Raw genomic sequence first — 22,998 nt, forward strand, 5'->3', positions numbered from 1 at the left:
CAGTTACTAATGTGAATATTTATATCAGTATTAACACTAAAGCTTTATGTTACACTGAGTTACATGTCTGACTATCAGTAAACCGCTCACATTTTAGAAATGAACACGTGGTTTGCATCATTTTACAGTTTTGAGCAATCCAAAATCAGATTGAAATTCAAAACCTTAGGCTGTGTCATGAACTCTGATTGCTAACGGGTTAAATCATAACAGTTAAAAAAAAAAAAACTTTCTCAACCATCTGAATATCACTTTCACATATACGACTAAAAATGCATTTTCCAAAATCAGCAATCAATTACATAACCTACTGACTTTCTTTCATTCTGACAATATTACTTTCATCTGAAACTTGATATACTGGAACATTTTATTGTCATGTAACTTAATGATGCTCCGTTTAGAGTTGTTGCATACAGTAAAAGAATCTCTCCAAATGGCCACAGTCTTGTGCATCTCAAATAAATGTTCCCCCGTAGTTGATGTTAAGGGTCGTAACAAGACAAAAACAAATGATTGTCTACACTTATACACAATCTTCTTCTGTTTATCTGTTCACTACATCCATTTCATATACTGTAAACGCAGAGTAAACATGCACAGGCATGGCAGTCAAAAAACTAGGACTGAGAAAAAGAACAGTAGGATTGTTAAACATCTAAAATCAGCATAAACATTTCTCATTGGGAACATACACAGACATATGTTGTGTGTTTTTATCTTCTTATATCAATATTTTATTTAACATGAACAAAATGTGTACCATATAATGAAGAATATCTTCTTTCTTTTATGTATTTTTTCATTCATTTCGATGAATGTACAACGCAACGTGTCTGTCTTGCCTCGGGTCATGCATGCCTGAGTATTTAAAGATTATACAGCAAAAAGTTTATGTGCAACACAGCCAAAAAATAAAAATAAAACATAAAGTAACTCAAATTACCATCTCTGCAATTCACTGCAGAAAACCAAACCAGCACAACTGTAAGGACACACACCATTGAACATGGTGAAAAGGCATAAATACACTCCATTTAAAATGCAGTTAAAGTCACAACAACCTAAACTAAATTTCACAGAGCTTTTTATTTTGCAGCAGAGTTTGACATTCACAGACAAGCATCATAGGTAGTTTGTAAATCACTGAGAATGATAAGGAGGGAAGCAGAGTTCATGCAATAAAGTGACATTATCAGCTGGAAAGGTTTTAGCTTCTATCTTTATCTTTTTAACCGGTCTTCAGCTGCTGAACCAGTTTGGCATCCTGGATATAACCTTCAAACCCATAATGTAGACATTTCTGATTTTCAGTGAAATCTCTTTTTCTTTTTCCAAAAAATATATAAGATTTATTCAGGGAGTGCAGTTAGTGACAGTGTGGGCTCCATCGTAGCTCTGACAGCTTGACAGACTAGAAACAGATGGCTGGTTTTAGCGAAGGAGCAATTATTCATAGTTCGATACTAAAGTGGCCTTCTTAACCCTTGTAACTCAGCTCTCAGGTGTGGTTTGGAATAGACTAACATTTTGTCCAGGCTTTTATTTTATTCTATAAACCAATCTGATTTCTTGACAGAAGTTTGGAGTTAAACTTCAAAAATGGGCAGATTTTAGCATCTTTACTTTGAATACATTGCATTTTAGGAATGATAGGGTCATTTGATTATTTTTGTATAATGGGTCCTCACAAAAAACGGAAATGTATGATTCTGTAATATTAATACATATACCACATGTTCATATTCAGAGTACTAGCTGTCTGTGCAGGTGCTGCTGCACTGTGATTCAGAGTACTCTCTGGTAGGAGCAAGACACATTTCCAAAACCATCACAGGTACAATGTCACACAGGTGGAACACAGACTATAGTATGTACTATATATGCAGGCTATAGTCAGGGAAGACTGAATTATTCACATTTTCAGTGATGACAGACTTTTGATGAAACAGTTTGTTGAAAAATATGTTTCGATAAAATAACATGTAAATAGACTGTACTATAGTTGTATTTTTTACATTTTCAGTTTGAATTTTTACAACCATTAGTGACTCTCACTAAAGATATAACATACATTTGTAAGGAACTGACTCATTTTCAGATTTAGACTTAATTTATATGATAATAAGTGATATAGTTGCATTAGTGCCGGGGAAAAGAGAGGATGGTGTGCATGTGGGTCGAAGTTTGTTTAAAAGGTACTAAACAAATACTCATGAACCACACTCAATACTTTGGTTTATGACAAAATACCCGCAAATGTGATGACATTCCCATCAACCCAAGCTGTACTTTGTGTGTTGTTCAAATTATCTAATGCTAACAAGGAAACATGCTACAAGATGTTGAGCATGATACCTGCTAAACATCAACATGCATTAAGCTCAAAGGACATATATGCCAAAGTGAACCCTTAAAAACCATTAGCATTACTGTAGCATTTTACTCTTGTGACATGATACCCAAGATTAAAGTCTGCTAATGGTTTGTATCCATATTTATATGGCACCTGGCCTCGGAAACCAAATGGCAACGTCTCCTCACTTGAATAAATTAGGTCTCTCTCTCTTTTGGATCACACTTAACCTGTCACTGATGACAGATACATTACAGTTGTGGTCGGGGGAAATGGATTAACATGTAAATTAGCGATGACATGGAAATAAACCGCCATCTTCATGTTTAGTGCAACCTGCAGGACATCATAGATCTGTAGCTGTGGTCCATCCATTTGTAGAGTTACCTGGATGTGTTTGAAAGAAAAGGCTGAGATAAAAAGAAGAGAGTAAACACATGCATATTGTTTACACCAAATAGCTTTTACCCGAGTGCACATATTCTTATTATACAGTATATTTTTCATTGTCATGATATAATTTGATGTGTTCCTTAATAATAAGTTACAGTGCTGTTTGTTTTATGGCACAAGTCTTCCTGCAACTTTGAAATAGTTTAATGGAAGTTTTTTGAAGTTTAAGACCTAGTGCAATTGTTTTTTCCCAACATTTTTGACAAAGTCTTTGTGCTTAAAAATGGTGAGTGCAGGAATCCTGTATGCAAATGTTAAAATATAATACCACAAAGGTTTTTATCAGATATGGAATCCTCCTAGCTTCCAGTCACCCGACCCTACAAAGGGGCTCTGTTGGGTCACAGAGGTATACTGGAGTACATGTTTGTCTGTGAAACAGACACGTCTGGGGGGTTGCGCTGTATGTGATTGTCAAGGGGTAAAGACAGTGCGCAGTGTGCCGTCGTCTTCACAGCTTTTCTGCTGAAGCGGCAGGTCAACAGAGAGCAAAGGTGTTGAAACACGGACTTGCGGCAGATGATGAAGACCCAGGGATCCACAATGGGGTTCAGTGCGTAGAAGCGGAAGGCTGTCAGGTTCTCCGTATCGCCACAAAAAGGATGAATGGCGTTGATAAAGCCTGCAATCTGAAGAGAGAGAAAAGTTAGACAAAGTCTTTACTGATCATAGGTTACAAATATAAAGCCTAGAAAATACAAGAGAGTTGCATCATCTACAAGACGTCAGTCTAGGTCTCAGGATACAGACCACTGCTGGTTTTCTGTCCCAGATTAGATAACCAGAATGAAAACCAGCAGGGCAATCGGTCAATTATGTTGCAGCCACATTTTGGCGATGCAGAGCTCAAACCTTACGGGAAAAAGGACCTGCTTCACTCCCTAGGAGCTACTCAGCATGCAGTTTTATCCGTAGTTTAGTCTCAACATTCTTGCTCTCTCTCCTCACCAACAGTGAGGGTGAGGAAAGGTCTCCAACTCCGTTAAACACCAGCCAGCTGCTATCTTTGAAAAATATATATTTGTCTCCTTTCTGCATTGCTCCATTTGTGATTTTGCTGGTGTGTTTCTCCAGTAACTGATTAATTTGTGTTCTAAGAAATATTGTCTTGACAGTAGCTTTGACACTTTTTGTGCTAGTCATTTTGGTGATTTATTACTAGGAATAAGAAGCTGACATGTTTGGTACTAAGTAAAATGGTATTTGTATATTACGAGACAAGATGAGCATCATATCTTGGTTTTGTCAGAGCAGGTTTTCTTTGGTGTCTTGGGTGTGTTTGGTTTATGCAGCTGCCATTTAAAGATCACCAGGACAATACATAATTACACAATGGAGTTGTCGGCACTTGTTAAACCCAGATGAGAGCACATGACTGTGTGTTTAGTATCAGTGTCAGTTGGGGCTGTGGTTCATCTTGTTATGCTGGGCTTTACCAAACGTCAACATCCCCCTCTTTATACCAATTAAACACAATGTCCTAAATACAGATCCAGAAAATGCTACATGACAAAACCACAACTGTATTGACCTTTAGGGAAGAGCAGGCAGCAGAAAGGTAGAGAGAGAAGCAGCAGCTGGCCCAGGCAGCATCTTTGTCACCTCACTCCTCTTCTCTATCAACAATTCTCCATTTCCTCCATGAAATATCCAACAAACAGTAGCCTAATTAATGGCCTGTGCTGATTGAGTGTTTGTATGCATTGGTGTTAATGTTTCCCGGTTGCTAGGGCCTGGACTGAAAACTAATATGATAGAGACAGAGTGAGAGGGCCCAGAGGAAGCAGAGGCCAAACCAGACAACCAGAGGGGCCAGACACTAGGCTGTCTATGCCCTCTCAACACTCGTTAACTGGCTAAACTCACACGGATGTGGTCGCTCACATATTGATCTACAGATACACCCTTGAGAAATACAGATAGGGAGGAAGAGGCTGACTGCAAACCCCAAAAAAGCAGCAATCATTTCAAGATGCCTCTGAGAAGATATTGAGCTCAAAGACATAATAACTTAAAACCAACACCCTAAAACAGTGCCGTCAACAGATGTGTCAGAAATGGTACATGTAAAAGGTCCAACGTAGAACATAACAACAACAACCAGATGTTCTTAACTTTTTTAAGAAGTATTTGAGGTTCCGAGAAATTTCTTCAATTGCACAACCGGTTACTGGCGAATTCATTGATTGCAAAGACTTAATAAATAAGGGAAAAAGTTGAAGTCAGTCAGAATTGATATGAACACAGGTTAAGACAGTGTGGCACCGTTTCCTTTCACAGGTTAACGTTTGCTGGAGACCAACAAAAAAAAATTCACAATGAGACACTTTTTCAGTAAATTTTTCCTTCATCATCAGTTACTGCATTCATCTGATTAATGATAGCATTAAATTAAAAAAATCACTGTGAATATGAATATATCCAGGTTTGGGTTGCACTATCTTTTCATGAATCCATAACTAAGTGTGTGCGTTTAGTTCTAAGTAACTACGAGTGATTTACTAAACCAGATCTATTTGCCAGGATATCGGCAGAATATCGGAGGCAGTGGATACAAACACATGTTTAAAATGCCTTAGAAATAATAGTGAAATATGTCCTTATTGGACCTTAACCTCTTTTACCACAATAATCACAACACCATTAACTCTCTTGGCGCATGACCATGAAAACAGAAGTCATGTTGGCAACAATTTGTTATTTGAATTAATCGTTGAAGTAAAAGTAAATCTTAGGCCTACTGGCATAAAACACACTAACAACACAAAGACAAATGGCTCTCGTTCTCAACCGCAGTTATCGTACACTTTATTCATCATGCGGTGTTGCCAGTAACATTTCAAACAGACCTGCTTCCTCATACTCTCTGCCATCTTCCCTGTTCCACATGACCACCCTCACCCTTGCTTCTGTTGCTGCATGACACCCTGCCTCTTATGGTCCTCCCGACGAACCTGAAGCCCTGCAGAGAGGGCCACAAATCACAAGCTGTCCTCTCCGAGCACTACAAGATGTGGGGCCAAAACTAATGAGGTGTCAGGCTCTCCTTAAACAGGAGCATATTAATGTATCAGTCTGTGAATCATGTCGATGAGAAAGGAACATACTGTAAGCGTGCTCGTAGACCTATAAATCCAGCAAAAGCAAATACATTCGCAGATGTACTGTATATAGATGCATACAGTACATTTGCAGACAGTTGCCTGTACACTGGATTTTGTACATGCGCAAACAGATTCATCTATCACCACTATCAACTCATTTGCAATTTGTTCCTGAACTTATAAATCTAATAAGTTCTATGTCAAAGAAATGGAGTGCTATTTCTGTCCCGAATATATATTTCCTTTTACTTCGTATTCTGATATTTTGATGACCTAGAATCTTCAAGCACCTGGAGCCAGTTGGTGTTAATGGGTACATAGTAAGATCCTGGCAGAGACACATAGTAAGATCCTATTTGGGGCTGATGATTGCTTTTTATTTCATGAAACAAGACCACGTAATGGATGTCTACACTCTATGACCCATTAGTTTCCATCTCATGGTCCTGGAGGACTCTTCACAACTCCTTTCTTCCTGATCCTGTTTCACTGCAGGATCATTACACAGGCATGAGAGAGTAGACAGCGCAGAGATTACAGGCCTTTAAGAGCGGACATGTTTACAGCATCGATCCAGCAGAGAAAGTGCGAAATGCTACAGTGCTACACTAGTCTTTAAAAGAGTAGTTCAACATTTTGGGGAACATGCTTCATTGCCTTCTTGTTCGTCCACCTGGAGCGCGTGGAAACACGCTGGTATCACAACACTGACATATTATCTATTAGGTTAATTAATGGTTAACTTGTCAACTCTTTACCAGCTAAATGTGTCCCCCTCACTTTAACTGTTTCAGGTTGATTCATTCACAAAAAATTTTTTTATTTTGTGTACCTACCAAGGAAATATAGGCGATTAGAGTTAGGGCATTCACAATGCATAATTGTCTTCCTAAACCAATTCTACGCCCTTGCCATGGCAACAAGACTTCAAGAGGTTGCGTAGGAAATATTTCACAGAATGTAACTTGTTCTAAAACCACATAATGATGTATTTACATTTCTGTTTTATGTGTGGCTTGAACAAACAAAGTACAGCATGTTAACTATTAAGCTTGAACCGCAGTGGGAGGCGTACTAACTGTTTTTTCCTTTGCTGAAAGCCTTAACAAGGCTTCACACATCCTGTTCTTAACACATAGCATAAATTATATCAATGTTTTCATCTCATTCCTGGGAAAAAGGCAAATAAGTATGAAACAGCAGTAGTTTACAAGAGATGTGTAAAACTAACCAGTGTTTCAGTATTGAGCCTAGTTATCAGGGAGGTGAAAGTAGTAGTTCAGATCAGAGAAATTCAACAGAAATTGAAAAAACATTAAACACACACTGACTGTTCATCTGTTTGTAATTTTGTTCCTGCTTGATGCTGTGACGTAGAGAGGTCTAATGAAGTGCATCGATCCAGGTTTCACAATAACACTGGTATTGATTCGATTTCCGCCCACGGCCTTCGTTTCTTACAACAGCACACAACAAAGCGGACATTGTAGATGGTAAAACGTCAACTCAAAGGCAACGTAAACTATATTTGTCTGTATTTAATCAAAATAATACATACTTTCCTTGTAAAACCTGTTCTGCATGGAAATTGATAAAGTGATAAAATATGTCACCGGTGTTAATAAGGAGCTGGTCACATTAAAAAAAAACTCTATCTTCTCTGTGCACAAGTCATTCAGGAAAACATTTAAAATGCCAACAAATGTGGAGACTACACTGCTGAGAGTCCAACAGTATGTGCACTTGCCAAAGACACACAATTTGTCACGGTCAGCCATGGTTTTTGTTTACGTTTGGCGTTGTGCACCTGGAACGCCTCAAGGTCAGAAGTTTGAAATTCTGACTGCGTTAGTTATCTTGAACGCAGCGTTGGTGTTTTTACACCAGGGGAATTCCACTGCTTCACAATCTACAGCTAGGAAGTTAGTGATGAGGTGGCTTGTGTCGTCTAAGATGCAGAAAAAGATACAGAGTGGAAGGTAGAGTGGGTGTATGCCGGCAAGAGCTTCAACATGCATCTAGTGCTTGTAATCAATTTGTCCATTATGTCAATGTCTCCTCAGGCTTTGTTTAATTACTTTTACAACACAGAAAACTAATCTCTAACTGCCCAAACTCATTGAAGGTTTTCAGTATCAAGCTGTTCACTTAGGAAGAATCACAGGAGTCATATAAATGTAAATGTGCAAGTAAACATCAAATTAAAAATGAATGGCTGCAATGTAAGGCAGTAAAGTCAGCTTTTGTTTGTCTTCAGACGAGTTTCATCAGGGGAATTATGCTGTCTGAACATCCATTAGTCAGTTTCCTCTTTAAAAAGTGCCCGACGCTGTATTGAGTTACCTGGAGCCATTAGGCCTTACACTAGCATTGTGTAAAATAGGCTTCAGTAAGAAAACTATTCCAGAGGACAGGCGCCATCCTGACACTCAATACACTGAAATATCTGGGGGAAAAGCGACTACAGTGCAAGATAACAAAACGCTTTACCTGCACACAGTTTCATTCTGCCATAAATCATGCATGTTGTTCTATGAATCTTTCTCTTCCTCAGTTTGTAAAAAAAAAAGTAGGATGAATATATGATACAGCCTTTATTACTACAGAATCTACATGTATCACCCTTTCTTTTGTCTAAGTAATGTAAAAAGAATTTAAACTAAAAGAGTCAAAGTGAGCTCTCTGATGAGTAAACTGTCATACACAAGTGAGAAGCTATAGGAGTTGCAAAACTGCTGACAAAAAAAGAAAAAAAACACACACACACACAGTAGAAACACCAAAGAGGAAGTGGAAGCAACTGTGAAAATCCAACAAAACATTTGACAAAGTGATTTTAAATATGAGGTGGCTGATTTCATGTGATTTTCATGTGATTTTCAAGTGAAAATGTGCCAAACCTTGTCGCTGTTGCAACAGGCGAGAGACTCAACAGGCGTTCACTGCAGTTCCTCAAAGACAGAAATCCTATTTTTGTAAGTTTATCCATCCCTGTTGGTTATGACAACAGCTTTATTACAGAGTTCTGGGAGATGTGATAACATTATCCGTTGGGCCAGTTGGTAAATATAGATAAGTAAAATATATTGACTTAATATTCAAAATAAACATGTTGTTAGAAGATAAGACTGGTACTTTTACTGTGGCTGTACTCGCTGTTTGCTATTCAGTATTATTCTATTTCAGATCATTTTCTTTGGCATTTTGGCAAAGCTAACTGAATACAGACTGTAACAGGACAAATAATCAGCAGCACATTAACCACAAAAAGGAAATACAAGTCTTGACATGTACTGCCGGCCTGCTGTTTTATGACTTTCCCAAGACTGACTGACAACAAACCACAGCAAAACAATCGGTCATGTGTCAAACACAGTCTGTAAGTTTGTTTTGTTTTGGGATTCAAAAAACAAACACAACATGATATGATTAATTTAACTAATGTGAGTTGACATGACAGCAATATTACAACATTGTTTCTGGTTAAACACAGGAAGATTGCGCATTAAACTACCGACCTTGCTGTGTGCAGCACCAATGCCAATGTTTAGCTACACCACCTGCTGCATAATGGTGTAGATTTGAATGTTACTATACATACACATCTAACAAACTTATTTTGTTCTGCAGTCACTGTGTAAGCCTTTCACAACTCATATTGTATACCACAGATTTTCTGTTTCCTCTTTTATGCTTCTAATGTGAATTAAGGACAACCCCAAAGTACTTCCGTAATGACAAGTATATGTATAAGTAAATGCTGAAACATGTAAGTAAGCTCATGTAAACTCAGGCTGTTATTGCATGCTTTTTTTTATTGTCTGCAATTATCCTGGGAAAGCTTGTTTTTTCTAAATGATCTCACTGTCAGGATGGTTGGTATCCAGCATTCCTCCCTGTCAACATCCAACAGTGAGATTTTTCTACGAGTCAGCGGGAACCATACATCTGTGTGCTGGGTGGCTGTTGGTTTGGGTATCAGTTGAAATGATGGATGCCTGGATTATGGCATTCATCAGAGCATATCAGACTTCCTACACCGGTTGGTTGACACCAAAAATAGATTATAATATATAATATATATAAATAAAAATACAATGTGTTTTATTGCCATGTCCTCTCAGGGACTGCCTATTGTTCAGACCGCCCTTTATTCTAGGACCCCCAATAGTCCAAAAACTGGCCCATCGGACGGAAAGCCAATTTGTCCAACAGCACGTTATCCAGAAACAAGCGCTCGTTGTTCCAAGGCCCTTTGCTCCGAAAATAAAAACCCTCCCTTCAACAAACACAAAAACATGTCTCATTATTATACAGAATGACGTCATTTTACCTTCTTTTTCTTTTACCAGAAATCCTGTTAGGTATGGGAAACAAAACTACTTGGTTAGGTTTGGGAAAAGATCATTGTTGGGTTTAAATAGACCCTTTCTGGAAGAAAGCCATGAAGGCTTACTTCAATTATATACAAAAATAATGTGACCTTGGACGGTCCGATGACATCATTCTACATTATAATCGGCCACATGCATCTGTTTGTTGCAGGGAGAGTTTGAATTTTCAAAGCAATGGGCATTTGTTTTTGGGGTACTGGTGTTTCTAAATTATGGGCAGCAGGAACAGTGGTATGGCATCATCCTTCCAAACATTTAACTATTCCCACATCAGATTACAAGACACAACATCATCAAACTTTGTTTGTTTAAACAAATAGAAATTGACTTTAATCATCAAGTTTTTTCTCCACATTTGATTTAAAAATTTCATTGAAGATATTTTTAGGACAACAAGGGAGTCTCTGGGAGCAGAGGTGAGTGGGTGGGGGGTTATTCCCATCAACTATATTTCATGTAGAGTTCACTGAGACCTAAAATCACAAACCACAGAATCTCCACTGGCTTCCTGGTTGCAATTATCTTGAATTTGTTTTGTCCAAGTTGTCCAAGGGCTCAGACGCTCTTTGAAGGGAGAAATTGTTTTATCTGCGGAACACAACAACATTTTGGGAAGACGGCCCCGAAGAAAATGACCGCTGTTTGAAAAAAAAAACTGACTGACTGATATATTTAATGGCTGGACTGAAAACCCCAATAACTTCCATACTTCCTTTAATCAGTGTCTCCAATAGACTAAAAAGATCTAATTGTATGCATGAAATCACAAATGTGAATTCTTATGTGTTTTCTCTCTTGACATGAGAGACCTCATGTCATCTTAATCAAGCTTATTCTCCAGTGTGTTATATCAGGCTTTTTTTTAAGTGTATATCCGCCATTTTCCCAAATTCACACGTCCCTCGGCACAACAACAGAAGATCATCACATTCCGGCTCACTTAGGGTTTGTTGGATGTGAGGGTGTTGTATTTCACTGCTGCGGCTCAGCCAAGTTTTATTAGGCAATACATCTCCTGAAACTGCCGGCAAGGCTGAGTATGAAACAAGAATCCTATTGTTCTCTGTGTACTAACATTCTGAAAGACGTAATTATTAAATTAACACCAGGGGTGGTTTTGGTTTGCCGGTTCCAATCTGGATCCGTTTCGCAGTTGACAAAAGACCTGGATTTGTACCACACGTTAACAAATTTTGTCATCAAACCCTTAATCTCGCCTCACCTTTTTTTTATTTGTTAAGAACAAAAAAATAAAATATGAAAGCCGGCTTTAATTTTGTTAAACATCACCAATGGCAGATTAGATCAGCTGTACCTAATTAACAATAATTAGGTTATCATGGGGGGACCCTATAAAAAGGCTCTAAAAGAACACAGGTGATCCATGGCAACCCGGAGGTGATTAGCGGTTCTTTGACTTCAGCTGGAATCAGCTGTTATTGGAGCGATTAGCTAGCGGCGTGTCCAGCGGCCTTATCAGGCCTACGGAACGGACTTCTGATGGACTTGTGTTGACCAAATGTATGGATCCATAATCTAGTAAACTTCGTTTAATAACTGTTCATTTAAAGTAAATTTGCTGTCTGTGTGGGAGAGATAGAGTTAGACCTACAGTGTTGTAACTAAGCTTGAAAAATAAAAATGTTCCACGAAATGTGTCTGTTTGAGTTCATGGAGGAAGATTTTAGAGGAAGTTCTTAAGTATCAAGCACGACGAGTATCAAGAGTAGTGTAATCATATTATCTGTAACCAAGCAACCAATGTACTTCCTGTTTACACCGGCGCGCGCATGCCCAGTGTACGTGAATAGTCACGTGATATTCGTTTTCAGGGAGCAAGTCTGGACGCGAAAACATCATTTGGACGGAGATCCACACATTTTCATTAGAAAACGGGGTTTTAAGATCTGTTAATGTGACAAGATCTGTTAATGTGGACATGGCCTGAAGCTACCCAAGGACAACTCAGACAGCAGCAACACAATGACAATCACGTGACCACAATCGCGTGGGTGAAAATCACCCGACGTTAGTGTTCTAGGGTTTTAAGCACAACTCCTGTTTCAATGTGTCTGCACCTCCTGAAATATATCTCTGAAGTTTCCATGTTGAATTATAGTATGTATATATGTATAACAGATATACTGGGAAGAGATACATATCAATATTTAAAAGTCCCTGCATATCAAATGACCCATCAAGAGGTCTCAACCCTGAGGTTGAGAAACTCTAAACCTGGGTGTGGAGCACATTTCACGCGATGCTGTGTGAACAATGAAAGTGTAGATGGATGGACAAATAAGCGTGGCCACACATGGCATGGCAAGAACCTATTTATGCAAATATGGAGGTCACCAAATAATGTGTATGTACATACGGGAAATGGCTGCGTGAGAAAGATCTACTGATAATTTCTGTATGTCTTGGCAACAACTTTGCCAAGACATACAGATGCACGCAACCTCCTAACCTACCAAACTACTACTTTGCTCATTAGTGCATCAAAGGGAAGTCATCCCTCTGTTGCCATCTCTCTCAAAGACAACTACCATTGAGTAAATGCTTGACACTACATTTTCATTGAAGTTTCTGATGCACAAAAAATCCAAACAAGAGCAGAATCTCTAGGAAAACACATTTCTAGCTTGGACTTCCTCAACCAGTGGCAGTAGGGAAATAAAAAATCAGAAGAGGAGCTCATCTGTGAGGCTAATGATATGAAAGAAATTGTGGTTTTAGTGGTATATATACACTGCATATAAACATAAAATTTAAAAATAACAAAGATTATGACGATGATGACAAATAGACCAAAAATAACAAAGGAAGAATCTCGCTGATTGATGCTGCTCTTGTTTTCACATAAGTAATGAGACAGAGCTTATGTACTTTCATCCATCTTCATTTCATCTCAGTGTTCACTCACCATTTTTAATCTGTAATATTGACAGCATTGTCATATCAGAGTGAAAACTGGAGGCTATAATGTTCCCTCTCATGCTTACAAAATGACACAACTAATAAATTATGTTTGCTTGAATTGTGGTACAGAAATAATCTTAATCCTGACATTAAAGAAGAGCTTGGTCGAGCAAATAACTAAAACTTAAAAGGAAGACCTATGTGTCCCTCCAATAACACCTACTCCCCAACCACGGCTGCCTGGCCACTATTCAGGTAGAGCATGATTAAATTAACATTAAGTCTGGAGGCAGCTATTGATTGGAGAAGGTTTCCTCTGGGCCCACCACTATATTTCTCCTGAAGAAGCAAACTAGGCTCACAACTAAGAACATTTGCTAAAACTAAGCATTAAAAAGCACTAAAACTATTGGAGAAGTACATCCTCCAGGAAATGGTAAAATGTGTTCATGTGTTTTTGTGCTCCCATAACAATTTAAACCATCTGTTTTAGAACCTGGACCGACCAAGGATCATTATCGTGCACAGAAAGATAAAAAAAACCTAATGAAATACTCAAAGATCAAGGACGACGATCAAAAACATGTGTCCACAGCCAAGGTAACAAAGTGAGCAGATTCCCCTTTTAGCTTATCTGGATGTGTTTACATCTGTCTTCTTCAATTCCCTAAAACTAGATTGCACAGATGCGCACAACTTAGTGAAAATGTGTATTTTTGCACTGTTTATTCAAAGAGATCTTGCATTGTTAATTGACTAACCGAGACATCTTGCAGCACTCCACTGACCCCCATGACATACAGGCACTGCTAAAGTGGCAGCTCACTGTTAAAAAAGTCCAATGATAATGCATTCATGACCGGGTAAAAATGGGTATTATTATTAGCAGAACGTCCGCACACTTCTGCAAAGCAGAAACTATGAAAACATGTTTCCACACTGTTGCAAATTTCACATTTGTTGCCAACATTTATTGGCTTTTGTTTAAAGAAATATTTGGGGCCAGTCATGTATTTATCAAAAAATCAGTCTCAATGCAATGACAATGTAATTTATTCACAAACACAGAATGGATTTATTAAGGGCTGTTAGAAACAGCATATTTCTTTCTATCAAGGGCCTATTATTTAAAGGGATACTGAGAGTTCAGCGGGACGAGGGAACAGCTGCATTTGATGGTAGTTTCTAGCTCTATATCCCCCTGCTTTTGGTACCACAGTAATGAAAATATGTGGCAAGCAGTCTGACTGGAAGTAGACAGAGATCATTCAAGGGACAGGGAGTAAGAAGGCTTTATGCATGAACACATGAAGCCACAAACAGGATATTTTTCATGGTTACAGTATCAGTATTCATTTTAACATTGTGTTAAGTAAGGTTGTGTTGTGAAAAGGAAAGTAGTATCAACACTTTGAAGTGCTTTTAATCAATATTTCATATTAACCATAAAATCACATTACTAATTTTATGTGAAAGGGGTCGCTCACAGTAACGAACCAACAGAGAATTATCACCTGACTTTGCGGACAGAGCTAGAAAAAAAGAGTGAATATTACACTTACATTCACCAGGTGGCAAGAAACACAACTTCAAATGAATGCTAATGTCGCTAACTATAGCAGCAACTGCTGGATGGGTAGACAAGCAACTGTCTGCAAACACGTTTGCTATGTCAACTTAAAAAACGGGACGATATGTAAGTACTAACAGCTTGTTTTCACTGACGTCAAAGTGGAGAAAATGAGTCAAAATATCCACTAAAGATATCACAGTGCAAAATATTCCGCCATGGTCAGTCAAGCAAATAACTTGTGAAGTGACTCATGAATATTTTTTCATAACTATAACTAAAATCTCTGATCAACTCTCCACATCTGTCTTTACTCACCTCTTATCATCCAACTGAAGCCTAAGGCCATGTTCTTCAGCAACCACACACTTCTGCACATTAGAAAAGGGGTTTAACCTAATTACCTCTGGGATATTTATTATATTTGTTGTCCACTTTCTCCTGTGTGGCTCAAACTGAGTAAAACGTGACAACTAGCAAGAAACCAGGATGAAATATGAAGGGCAGGATTAGCTAGCCTGCCTCTTTGTGACTGCTGTAATAGGAGCACATGTGTGCTCGTATATGAAGTGTGCATATGTTGTGTACATGTTGAATGGAGGTTTAAGCCTACATCTACTAGGAAAGGGAATCCTCATTGTTCAGCCCACAAAGCCAGCTGCTGATTGCAGAGCATCATCTTTCCTTATAGAACAGCTCACAATGAGATTCATCTCCCAGCAGCACCTGGAGCACCTCAAGCACAATAACATTTGGGGAAACAAAGCTGGCTCTTATCTTGACTCTGTCACAGCATGTGTGTCTCTACATCTCTGACTGTACCACTCCCATTTCTCAAACTCATGCAAAGGTCACAGTTCACTATGTTGCAGTCACAAATAGTTCACCCATTATTTCCACATGTTGGGCTGATGCACAAGCAGACTCACCCAATACTACCTCTGGAAAGTATTACAGGGATTTTAGTTTTGAGTCTCGATGTGGGGACTTCCCCCTCTCCGTCCACACTGATTTCCTCAATATGGATCCAGTTTTTATGTTGTGAGTCAATAGCATATCAATCTTCATATTTCAGAGTACATTCCAGTCTGGGACTTGACTGGGCCTACCTGGGGCTTTGAGCTCCTAGCTGTTTTGAAACTATTCTATGGTTGATTTAGCTAACGGTTTATTGTTAAAGTCCTGCGGGCAAATAAACCGAAACATGTGTCTAATGTTTAAGTTGTTTTAAGGCAGACTCACATCCAGATTTAGTTTGTATCTGGCTCTGTTAACTGGTTTCTCAATCCTTCTTTAGTCTCAGGGTGCTTTAATAGGTAAACACGACCAAATATTTTGCTTCAAAACGTTTTTTTCTCTTTAAACTTTTCCTTCATCCCAGTCTGCCAGACAATCCAGATTTATGAGGTGCTACACTAATTCCTGGAGGTATGATGCCCTGTGACTGTACATGTGTCAGAGCAGCTGTTTATGTTCTTCCTGACAATCAGCCCTCTTGTACAGTTTGCTCAGAGCTATGAGAAGTGGTTTGGTATTTCCATTTTTTATTATCCAAATCCCAGAATGTACTGTGATCTTGTGAACCTGCCAAGACTTATTTTTCCTTTACAGTTCAATCTTTATTTGTTAACCACATGGGTGAGAAAGAGGGATTGGGACTAAGAAGGACAACTCGAAATTCTCAGATTAATGTGAGAGTCATTTGTTAACTTAACACAGTAGCAAGTCCCAGTTATTAAATCAAAAACAGTCTTTTTGATTTTGACTTGAATGTAAAGTCCATGCATGTACACATGGTTGATGCAATACATTTTCATGCTGAAGGTTTCAGGCTCTTCCCCTGATCTACTTAGAATACTTTCAACAGCCGTTGAGGTAAAAATTTAGTTTAGGTCTTTATTGCACTCTCTATCTAAACCTCACCCACAATTCAATATGAAACTGCTGACTAAGGGGTTCATCCCAAGTATCTTATTTGTAATTTCCTCGCTCCTCGTTTAAACCGGAAGTTGTTCTGCGCCGCAATATTGACAGCCGTCCCGAAGCAAATATTTCTGCTCTGAGGAGTGAGGAGGGTTCCACGAGGAGCCATGAGCGAGGATACACGAGAGCAGCCTCCAGTTTTATATTTGATTTGTTTTCTGATTCACCATTTGGTTAAAATATATGTTCATTGTAGGTCTGAACAATAAAAAGGACCTCAAACATCAATTTATTAGAAAGACTTTTCATGATCTGTTATTTCCCCACAGTGCAGCGATCTATTGATCCAGTTATTGACTCGCAGCATATGGACGCAGGAAAGCCTCTTTAGTTCCCATGGAAACAGCAGGGAGGAGGAGATATTGGTGAGTGTCATGCTATCAGTCTGTACCTGTCGCCTGCAGGATACAGCTTTGATCATTTATAAACTGAAGTTGACAAGACAAAGAGGAGGAAAGAAAGGCCTAATGGAGGAGAGTTGATTTTGCCTTCAGAGGGAAACCTTCTGACAAGACTCATGAAATACTGACCCAAAATACCAACATGGATCACATGAATCGACAGGGTAGTTATTCAACATAGAGCAGCAACTAAGCATGATCAGCTTTAACGCTAATCCATTTTTATTACCTTATTTTTCCTTAATTGATCATTGTTTTAGTCTATACATTTTCAGTAAAAATTCTATACGATTTCCATCACAAACTGTAGGAGCAAAAGAAGACATCCGGGAATTGTCAAATTAACAGTCCAAAACACAAATATATTTAATTTACAATATTCAGCTGCAAATTCTCACATTTGAAAAGCTGAAACCAGCAAATGTTATGTATTTGTGCTTGCTATATAAATTACTAACTTTCTTTTAGTAAATTTACCATTTCAGCACTATTAACTTGGGGTTTAAATCGTAAGTTTCATTGGTTTGACTCAATTCCATTTAAGGGCCTGCAATCATAGAAGATTCACAATATCGTGTTCCCATTTAACACAATCAGTTACACCTATATCAACTCACATAAGCAACTACAATACAATACAATACAATATTTTACTATTTTTTTAACAGGGCCTTTAGGAAGGTGGTGCTATGATGTAAATAGTGATGGACATGCCTTGGGAATTTCAAAATAAAGGCGTATCTCACGAACATTGGATCGTCCAAACTAGGTTATATTTTGCTTCCATGTGTGTTGATTTTAATGTCAATTTGGTGGTGTAACCTTACATAATGTAGCTCTAACAGTGTTTGACTACACTGGGAGGGGAAGCTTTGAATCCCGTCCTACAGCTGGAGATGGATGTTTTTATATGGCATTACATTACACTAAGTGTGTCAATAGTATTTCCTCGAACAAACTATGACGGACCTCATGTTTCACACTACATCAAACAAATAAAATGTTCTTTCACAGAACAGTGGCAGTGATAACGTTCATCACGTTCTACTGGTTAATGGCACCTTATCTTTTTCTGCTGTCTACTGCAATTACATTAGTGATAGTGATATACGACATAAGGTCAGGTCTGTGGACTGACAAGCCTGGGAAGCTGGTGTGATTCAGGTAACAGTGAACGGGACAAACATTCACAGCCAACAGAAAATTCTTAAGAATGACGACAGCCCAACACAACACCTCCCAAACACAAATTTCTGAGATACTCACACACATCTGGGCTTCACAACTTCCCTGATCACAACCAGAACAAGTGCACTCTTGCCTCCTGAATAATGAAAAATCTTGCTGGTCCTCCTCAGTTTTTGTCCAACTCAGCAAATACAAGATCTCACAACCTGATCTGTAAATGCAAAGTCTGCAACATAATTCAGTTCTCTGACTCTAACATGTCTCACCTCCTCTGCTAAACTTACATTTAGAAAAGAAGCATTCATTTTCAAGCAATTGTTGTCCATCTCACCCACAACTACCTTTGTGCAGTCCCTGCTGATGAAGGCAAAATGCAAACAGAGCCCATTCTTCAGAGCTTGAAATCATCTTCCTCCAAGGTATTTTCAGTTACATGAAAGAATACTAAAACTAATTTAACACATGCGAGAATAGTGACTGAGAGCAGCTTATATACTCTGTATGCGAAGGAATAAAACTTTTGAACTGTGTCAGTACTGAGAGTAGTAAGTATGCACTTTACTATATTTTCAGGCCAGTAAACGTTTTTGCCAACATCTCATGTGCTTCAGGCAAACTAACTGGTATTAATCATGAAGCTGCATCCGTCTGGAAACAAGCTAAGTCTGCTGAGGTGCACTCGCACATCATTGCCCTCGTCTCCACCACAAGATGTACATGCACAAGAGCAAACAAGCACACACACCCAGGTCTGCTGAGATGATGCGTGAATCACTAATTACTTAATAACAGGGTCTTAAGTTGAGACGTTTGACTTCTAAAAATAGGTTTGTAAACTAATCAAATCAATTAAGAAAACAAAGGTTAATTTTAGATGAGAAAAGTGGAACAATGGATGACTATTTAGGAAACACAGGTCTTGGTGAACATGTACCAAAAGTGCAAGTTGAGGTTTCGGTTACCTAAAGTCTGACTCAAAAGTGTAGACAAGTGTGTCGTCATCACTGTTCTTTCCCCAGGGCGTTCTCTTCCACAACTCTGGGCAAATGCGACTGCATGCACTGTGGGTTAGTCAAGCTTTCAGGCCAAGTGTTACCACAAACCATCCAGCTGCAGACAATGAGTAGTTGGCGAACACTTTTTACTGCTTCCTGTAAACTATCTGATCATCGGACCACCGCTGTCAACAGGGCTAACATGAATATATGAAAGCAGGGATACCTTTATAATAAAACCCACATTAATCACATCCTCCAGCTGTTTTTTATCTCCCAAACTTGACTCTCCTAAGTACCTCTGACTAATGCTCTAGGGCACCCACAGAGGGGAGGCTTGTTAACCTTGGACTCCTCCCAGAGGAGCTTTGCCCTCTGGGAAAGGCAGGGCCCGACCAGTCCTCCAGGGTTGTCAGGTTTGGCACATGCCTCTCAAACAGGGACAGATATGGAGCTAAGTAGACACACATGCCTTATGTGGCTAAGGCTGCACTCTCAGGCACACCTCAGGCACGCCAGCAGAGCAAAGCACAACCATTTGGGAGACACCAACAGGGCATGTAAACACATACAACTGCAACAAAAACATTAACGGTAGCCATGCCTGCTGAGCTTTCTATGTACATAATGATTACATAATGATGGGAAGGAATTTGTTTTAAGAGAATCTCTTTATGTGGGAAACCCTTTACCGTCAGTGTGCAGATGTAAATCCAGTCAGGGAATAGTGTTTATGCTCTATTTATATTTTAGGATATATCTTTTTTATTTTGGATTTGGCTAAGGAGTTTTGGTTCATGTTTTGATAACTACATCAAGGTTGATAATTACACATCAAGGTGTCAGCTCTGTCTTCCTTTTCAACTGTAAAATGTAACATGCTGATATGTCATGATTTATAGATATATTCTTCCAAAAAAAGCTGAAACCCACAAAATGGGTTCTGAGTGACAGGTAGTGGGTATCGATCTGTGTGACACACAAAAACCCTTAGGGAGGGTGAAATGGGAACTCACAGTGAGTGGCAGCGAGCAGACCACAAAGATGACGGTGATGAGCGCCAGCAGCACCAGGTGGTCCACCTCCTCTTCTCCCTGTGCGAACCAGGCCAGGCTCAGCCTCCTCCTCCTCCCCGTCGACCCGACCGAGCCGCGCCGCATCATCTGACTCCGGTGCATCTGAACCAGGCTGACAATCACTGAGCCGTTGCACACAAACACAGCAAAGATCAGCAGTGCCATGAGTGAGGAGTAGGACAGAGAGAAGGCCAGCACCAAGCTGGCCTGGTCATCCCCTGTTGCATCCATGTCGATAAAGCACCACGTCCCAGGACAGTACTGTCTGAATTTGCCGTAGCCGCTGAATGGCAGCAGACAGAAGGCCAAAGAAAAGAGGTAAATAAAGAAAAGAGTGAATTTGGCAAACCTGTGGCGGATGTGTACTGAGTAAAAGTAAGGGTGGCTGATGGCCAGGCAGCGCTCCACGGCCATTGCACACAGGATGAGCGTGGGCGCCAGGCCGAAGAAACTCATGGCAAAGCCAAAGAGCTTGCACAGGCTCGCACCGCCCATACTTATCAGGGACATGTTGCGGGCGTAGCAGATGAACACAGGTGGGCTGAGGAGGCAGGTGCCCAGCAGGTCGGTGAGGGCCAGGCCGGTAACCAGGATGCAGAAGACAGAAGACCTGGAGCGGTGCTCCTTCTGGTGCACCCCGAGGATGAAGAGAGCCAGCAGGTTTCCCACCACGGCAGACAAAAACATGATGATGCTTGTCACTGGCTTGCCATCTTCATTCACCATGAGAGTGTCATTGCAGGTGGTATTGGTACATGATTCGTTTGAAACCATGCTTTTGTTCATGTTTAAATCCCAGCAAAGAAATATGCCTGCTCAGTGTGGAATAAATAAGGAATTCCCAAACAACAAATGGAGATCCTGTGCTCTTGACACCATTTGGCAACACAGAAGGCAGGGGTGTGTGGTAAGTCCCATAATGATGCGTCGACCGATGGTTCTCTGTTTTCTCTCTCTCTCTTTTAACAGTTTTGAAATCTTTCTGTGAAACAAATAACACAAGAAAAAAAAGTTGCTTTCTTTCATTCCACCATTGGGGCATCATGTTAAAAAAAAAATATATATATATATATACAGCTGAATACGTCTTAACAATGTTCTTATCATTGTTTTAGTGACAAATAATCACTCACCTTTCACTGGCTCATCCGGAGAGAAGCAATACTGGATCATTTCAATTATTACTAATCTGCTTCCTTCTTCTTCTGCGGATTCAGCTCCTACTTTATCAAATATTTACATACGGAGTTTAAAACTACCGCTGCCGGTAACGTGTCGGCATTACTGAACTCACAGCGAAGAGAGAGCGAGAGAGACTGAAGAAGATCCGCTTTCCTTCCGCTGACTTTCCCCTTCTGTCTCTCTTTCTGCACCTCCCAGTCTGTTTCGGGTCGATGTAGAGTCCCACCCACTGTGCTGGTGCATCGAAAGACGCTGACAGACTGTATTCAAACGGCCATTTAAGAGCAATACAGTGGGAAGATCTTTTAAAAAATTCACTTGTTTCTCCGGAATTTCAATCAGAATGAACTGTTGGTGGAGTTATTTCCTTCCTTATTTCAAGGTATTGTGCATGTTTGTGTCCAGAAATAGAAGCAGATGCATTACATGAGCACACTGGCCATTAATAACCAAAAATATGTTTTTATTTTTCAAGTTTAGACAAAGCCTAAACATATGACTTTAAAAGTGAACTATCAGAGTATAGGAGCAGTATAAGCTATATAAATAACGAAATAAATAACAAAACACAGACACCAATGAAAGGGTTAAGTTTCAGGGTGCCAGCTGAACTGAGAAAGACGATTTGGTTAGTATTGGCTTGTTTGAAAAAAGAGCTCAGAAAAAAAATGTCATCCAATTAGTCTTTTGTGCAAGTATTTGGTTTGGCAGTGTTTTCTAGACGCTGTTTTGATTAGCCTTATTCTCTTCTAGTTTACATTTCATGCAGCCTTTGGTGCAACTCAACCGACAAAGTATCAGTGCTTCAGCTGAATCTAAATCACAGCAAGATTTCCCTGCTTGTTTCTGCTGGTTCATTCTTCATTTCTAGACCCTGTTTGTGGACACAGCTTTTGGTGAGATACCTGAATAAAGAGGGAAATCTTCCAAAAGTGTGTGTGCACGATTTGATATATAGCCCTTAGGGTTAAGAATACTCGTGAATATGCTGTCAAATATTTGAGCAACTTCATTGCTTGACAAAGGTGCCTATAAACATAGCACAGAACATGCAACAACAATGACGCTTCGGGGAAAGATGTATTTGGATCCTTTAGTAAATCAAACATAGAGATGCAAGAATATAAAAATAATTCTCAATTAGTAAACACAATAAACATTTTACCCTACCTAGACGTGCAGTACAGTTATCAAACATATACGTATAGCTAAATTGTAAACAAATTAAAGTACTCAGAATGCAGATTAACCAAATGTTATATCATAAAAAATTGTAAGAAGCAATATTGTAATTTGAAGTACTTTATATTGTTTCATATTTTACATATCATCATATTTCCTGGCGTAAGTTTTAAAGGAAAACATTTATTTCCT

General features: G+C 39.3%; 1 protein-coding gene across 1 annotated transcript; it reads right to left on the reverse strand.

The window, feature by feature from the left end:
* Window positions 1–476: 476 nt before the first annotated feature.
* Window positions 477–21,714, reverse strand: ptgir (prostaglandin I2 receptor). The gene is made up of 3 exons (XM_054599612.1): window positions 21,576–21,714; window positions 20,383–21,424; window positions 477–3,438 (listed from the first exon to the last, which is right to left on the reverse strand). The coding sequence occupies exons 2-3, from the start codon at window positions 21,226–21,228 to the stop codon at window positions 3,151–3,153; spliced, it is 1,134 nt and encodes a 377-aa protein (XP_054455587.1). The 5' UTR covers window positions 21,229–21,424; window positions 21,576–21,714; the 3' UTR covers window positions 477–3,150.
* Window positions 21,715–22,998: the final 1,284 nt, after the last annotated feature.

This window comes from Anoplopoma fimbria, chromosome 1 (genome assembly GCF_027596085.1).
Source record: "Anoplopoma fimbria isolate UVic2021 breed Golden Eagle Sablefish chromosome 1, Afim_UVic_2022, whole genome shotgun sequence".
NCBI classification, from domain to species: Eukaryota; Metazoa; Chordata; class Actinopteri; order Perciformes; family Anoplopomatidae; genus Anoplopoma; species Anoplopoma fimbria.

Coding starts and splice junctions, on each gene's coding strand:
- ptgir (XM_054599612.1), bottom strand. CDS start 21,228: ATGAACAAAAGCATGGTTTCAAACGAATCATGTACCAATACCACCTGC. Junction 3,439..20,382: donor TCTGCTCGCTGCCACTCACT/GTGAGTTCCCAT, acceptor CTCTCTCTTCAG/ATTGCAGGCTTTATCAACGC.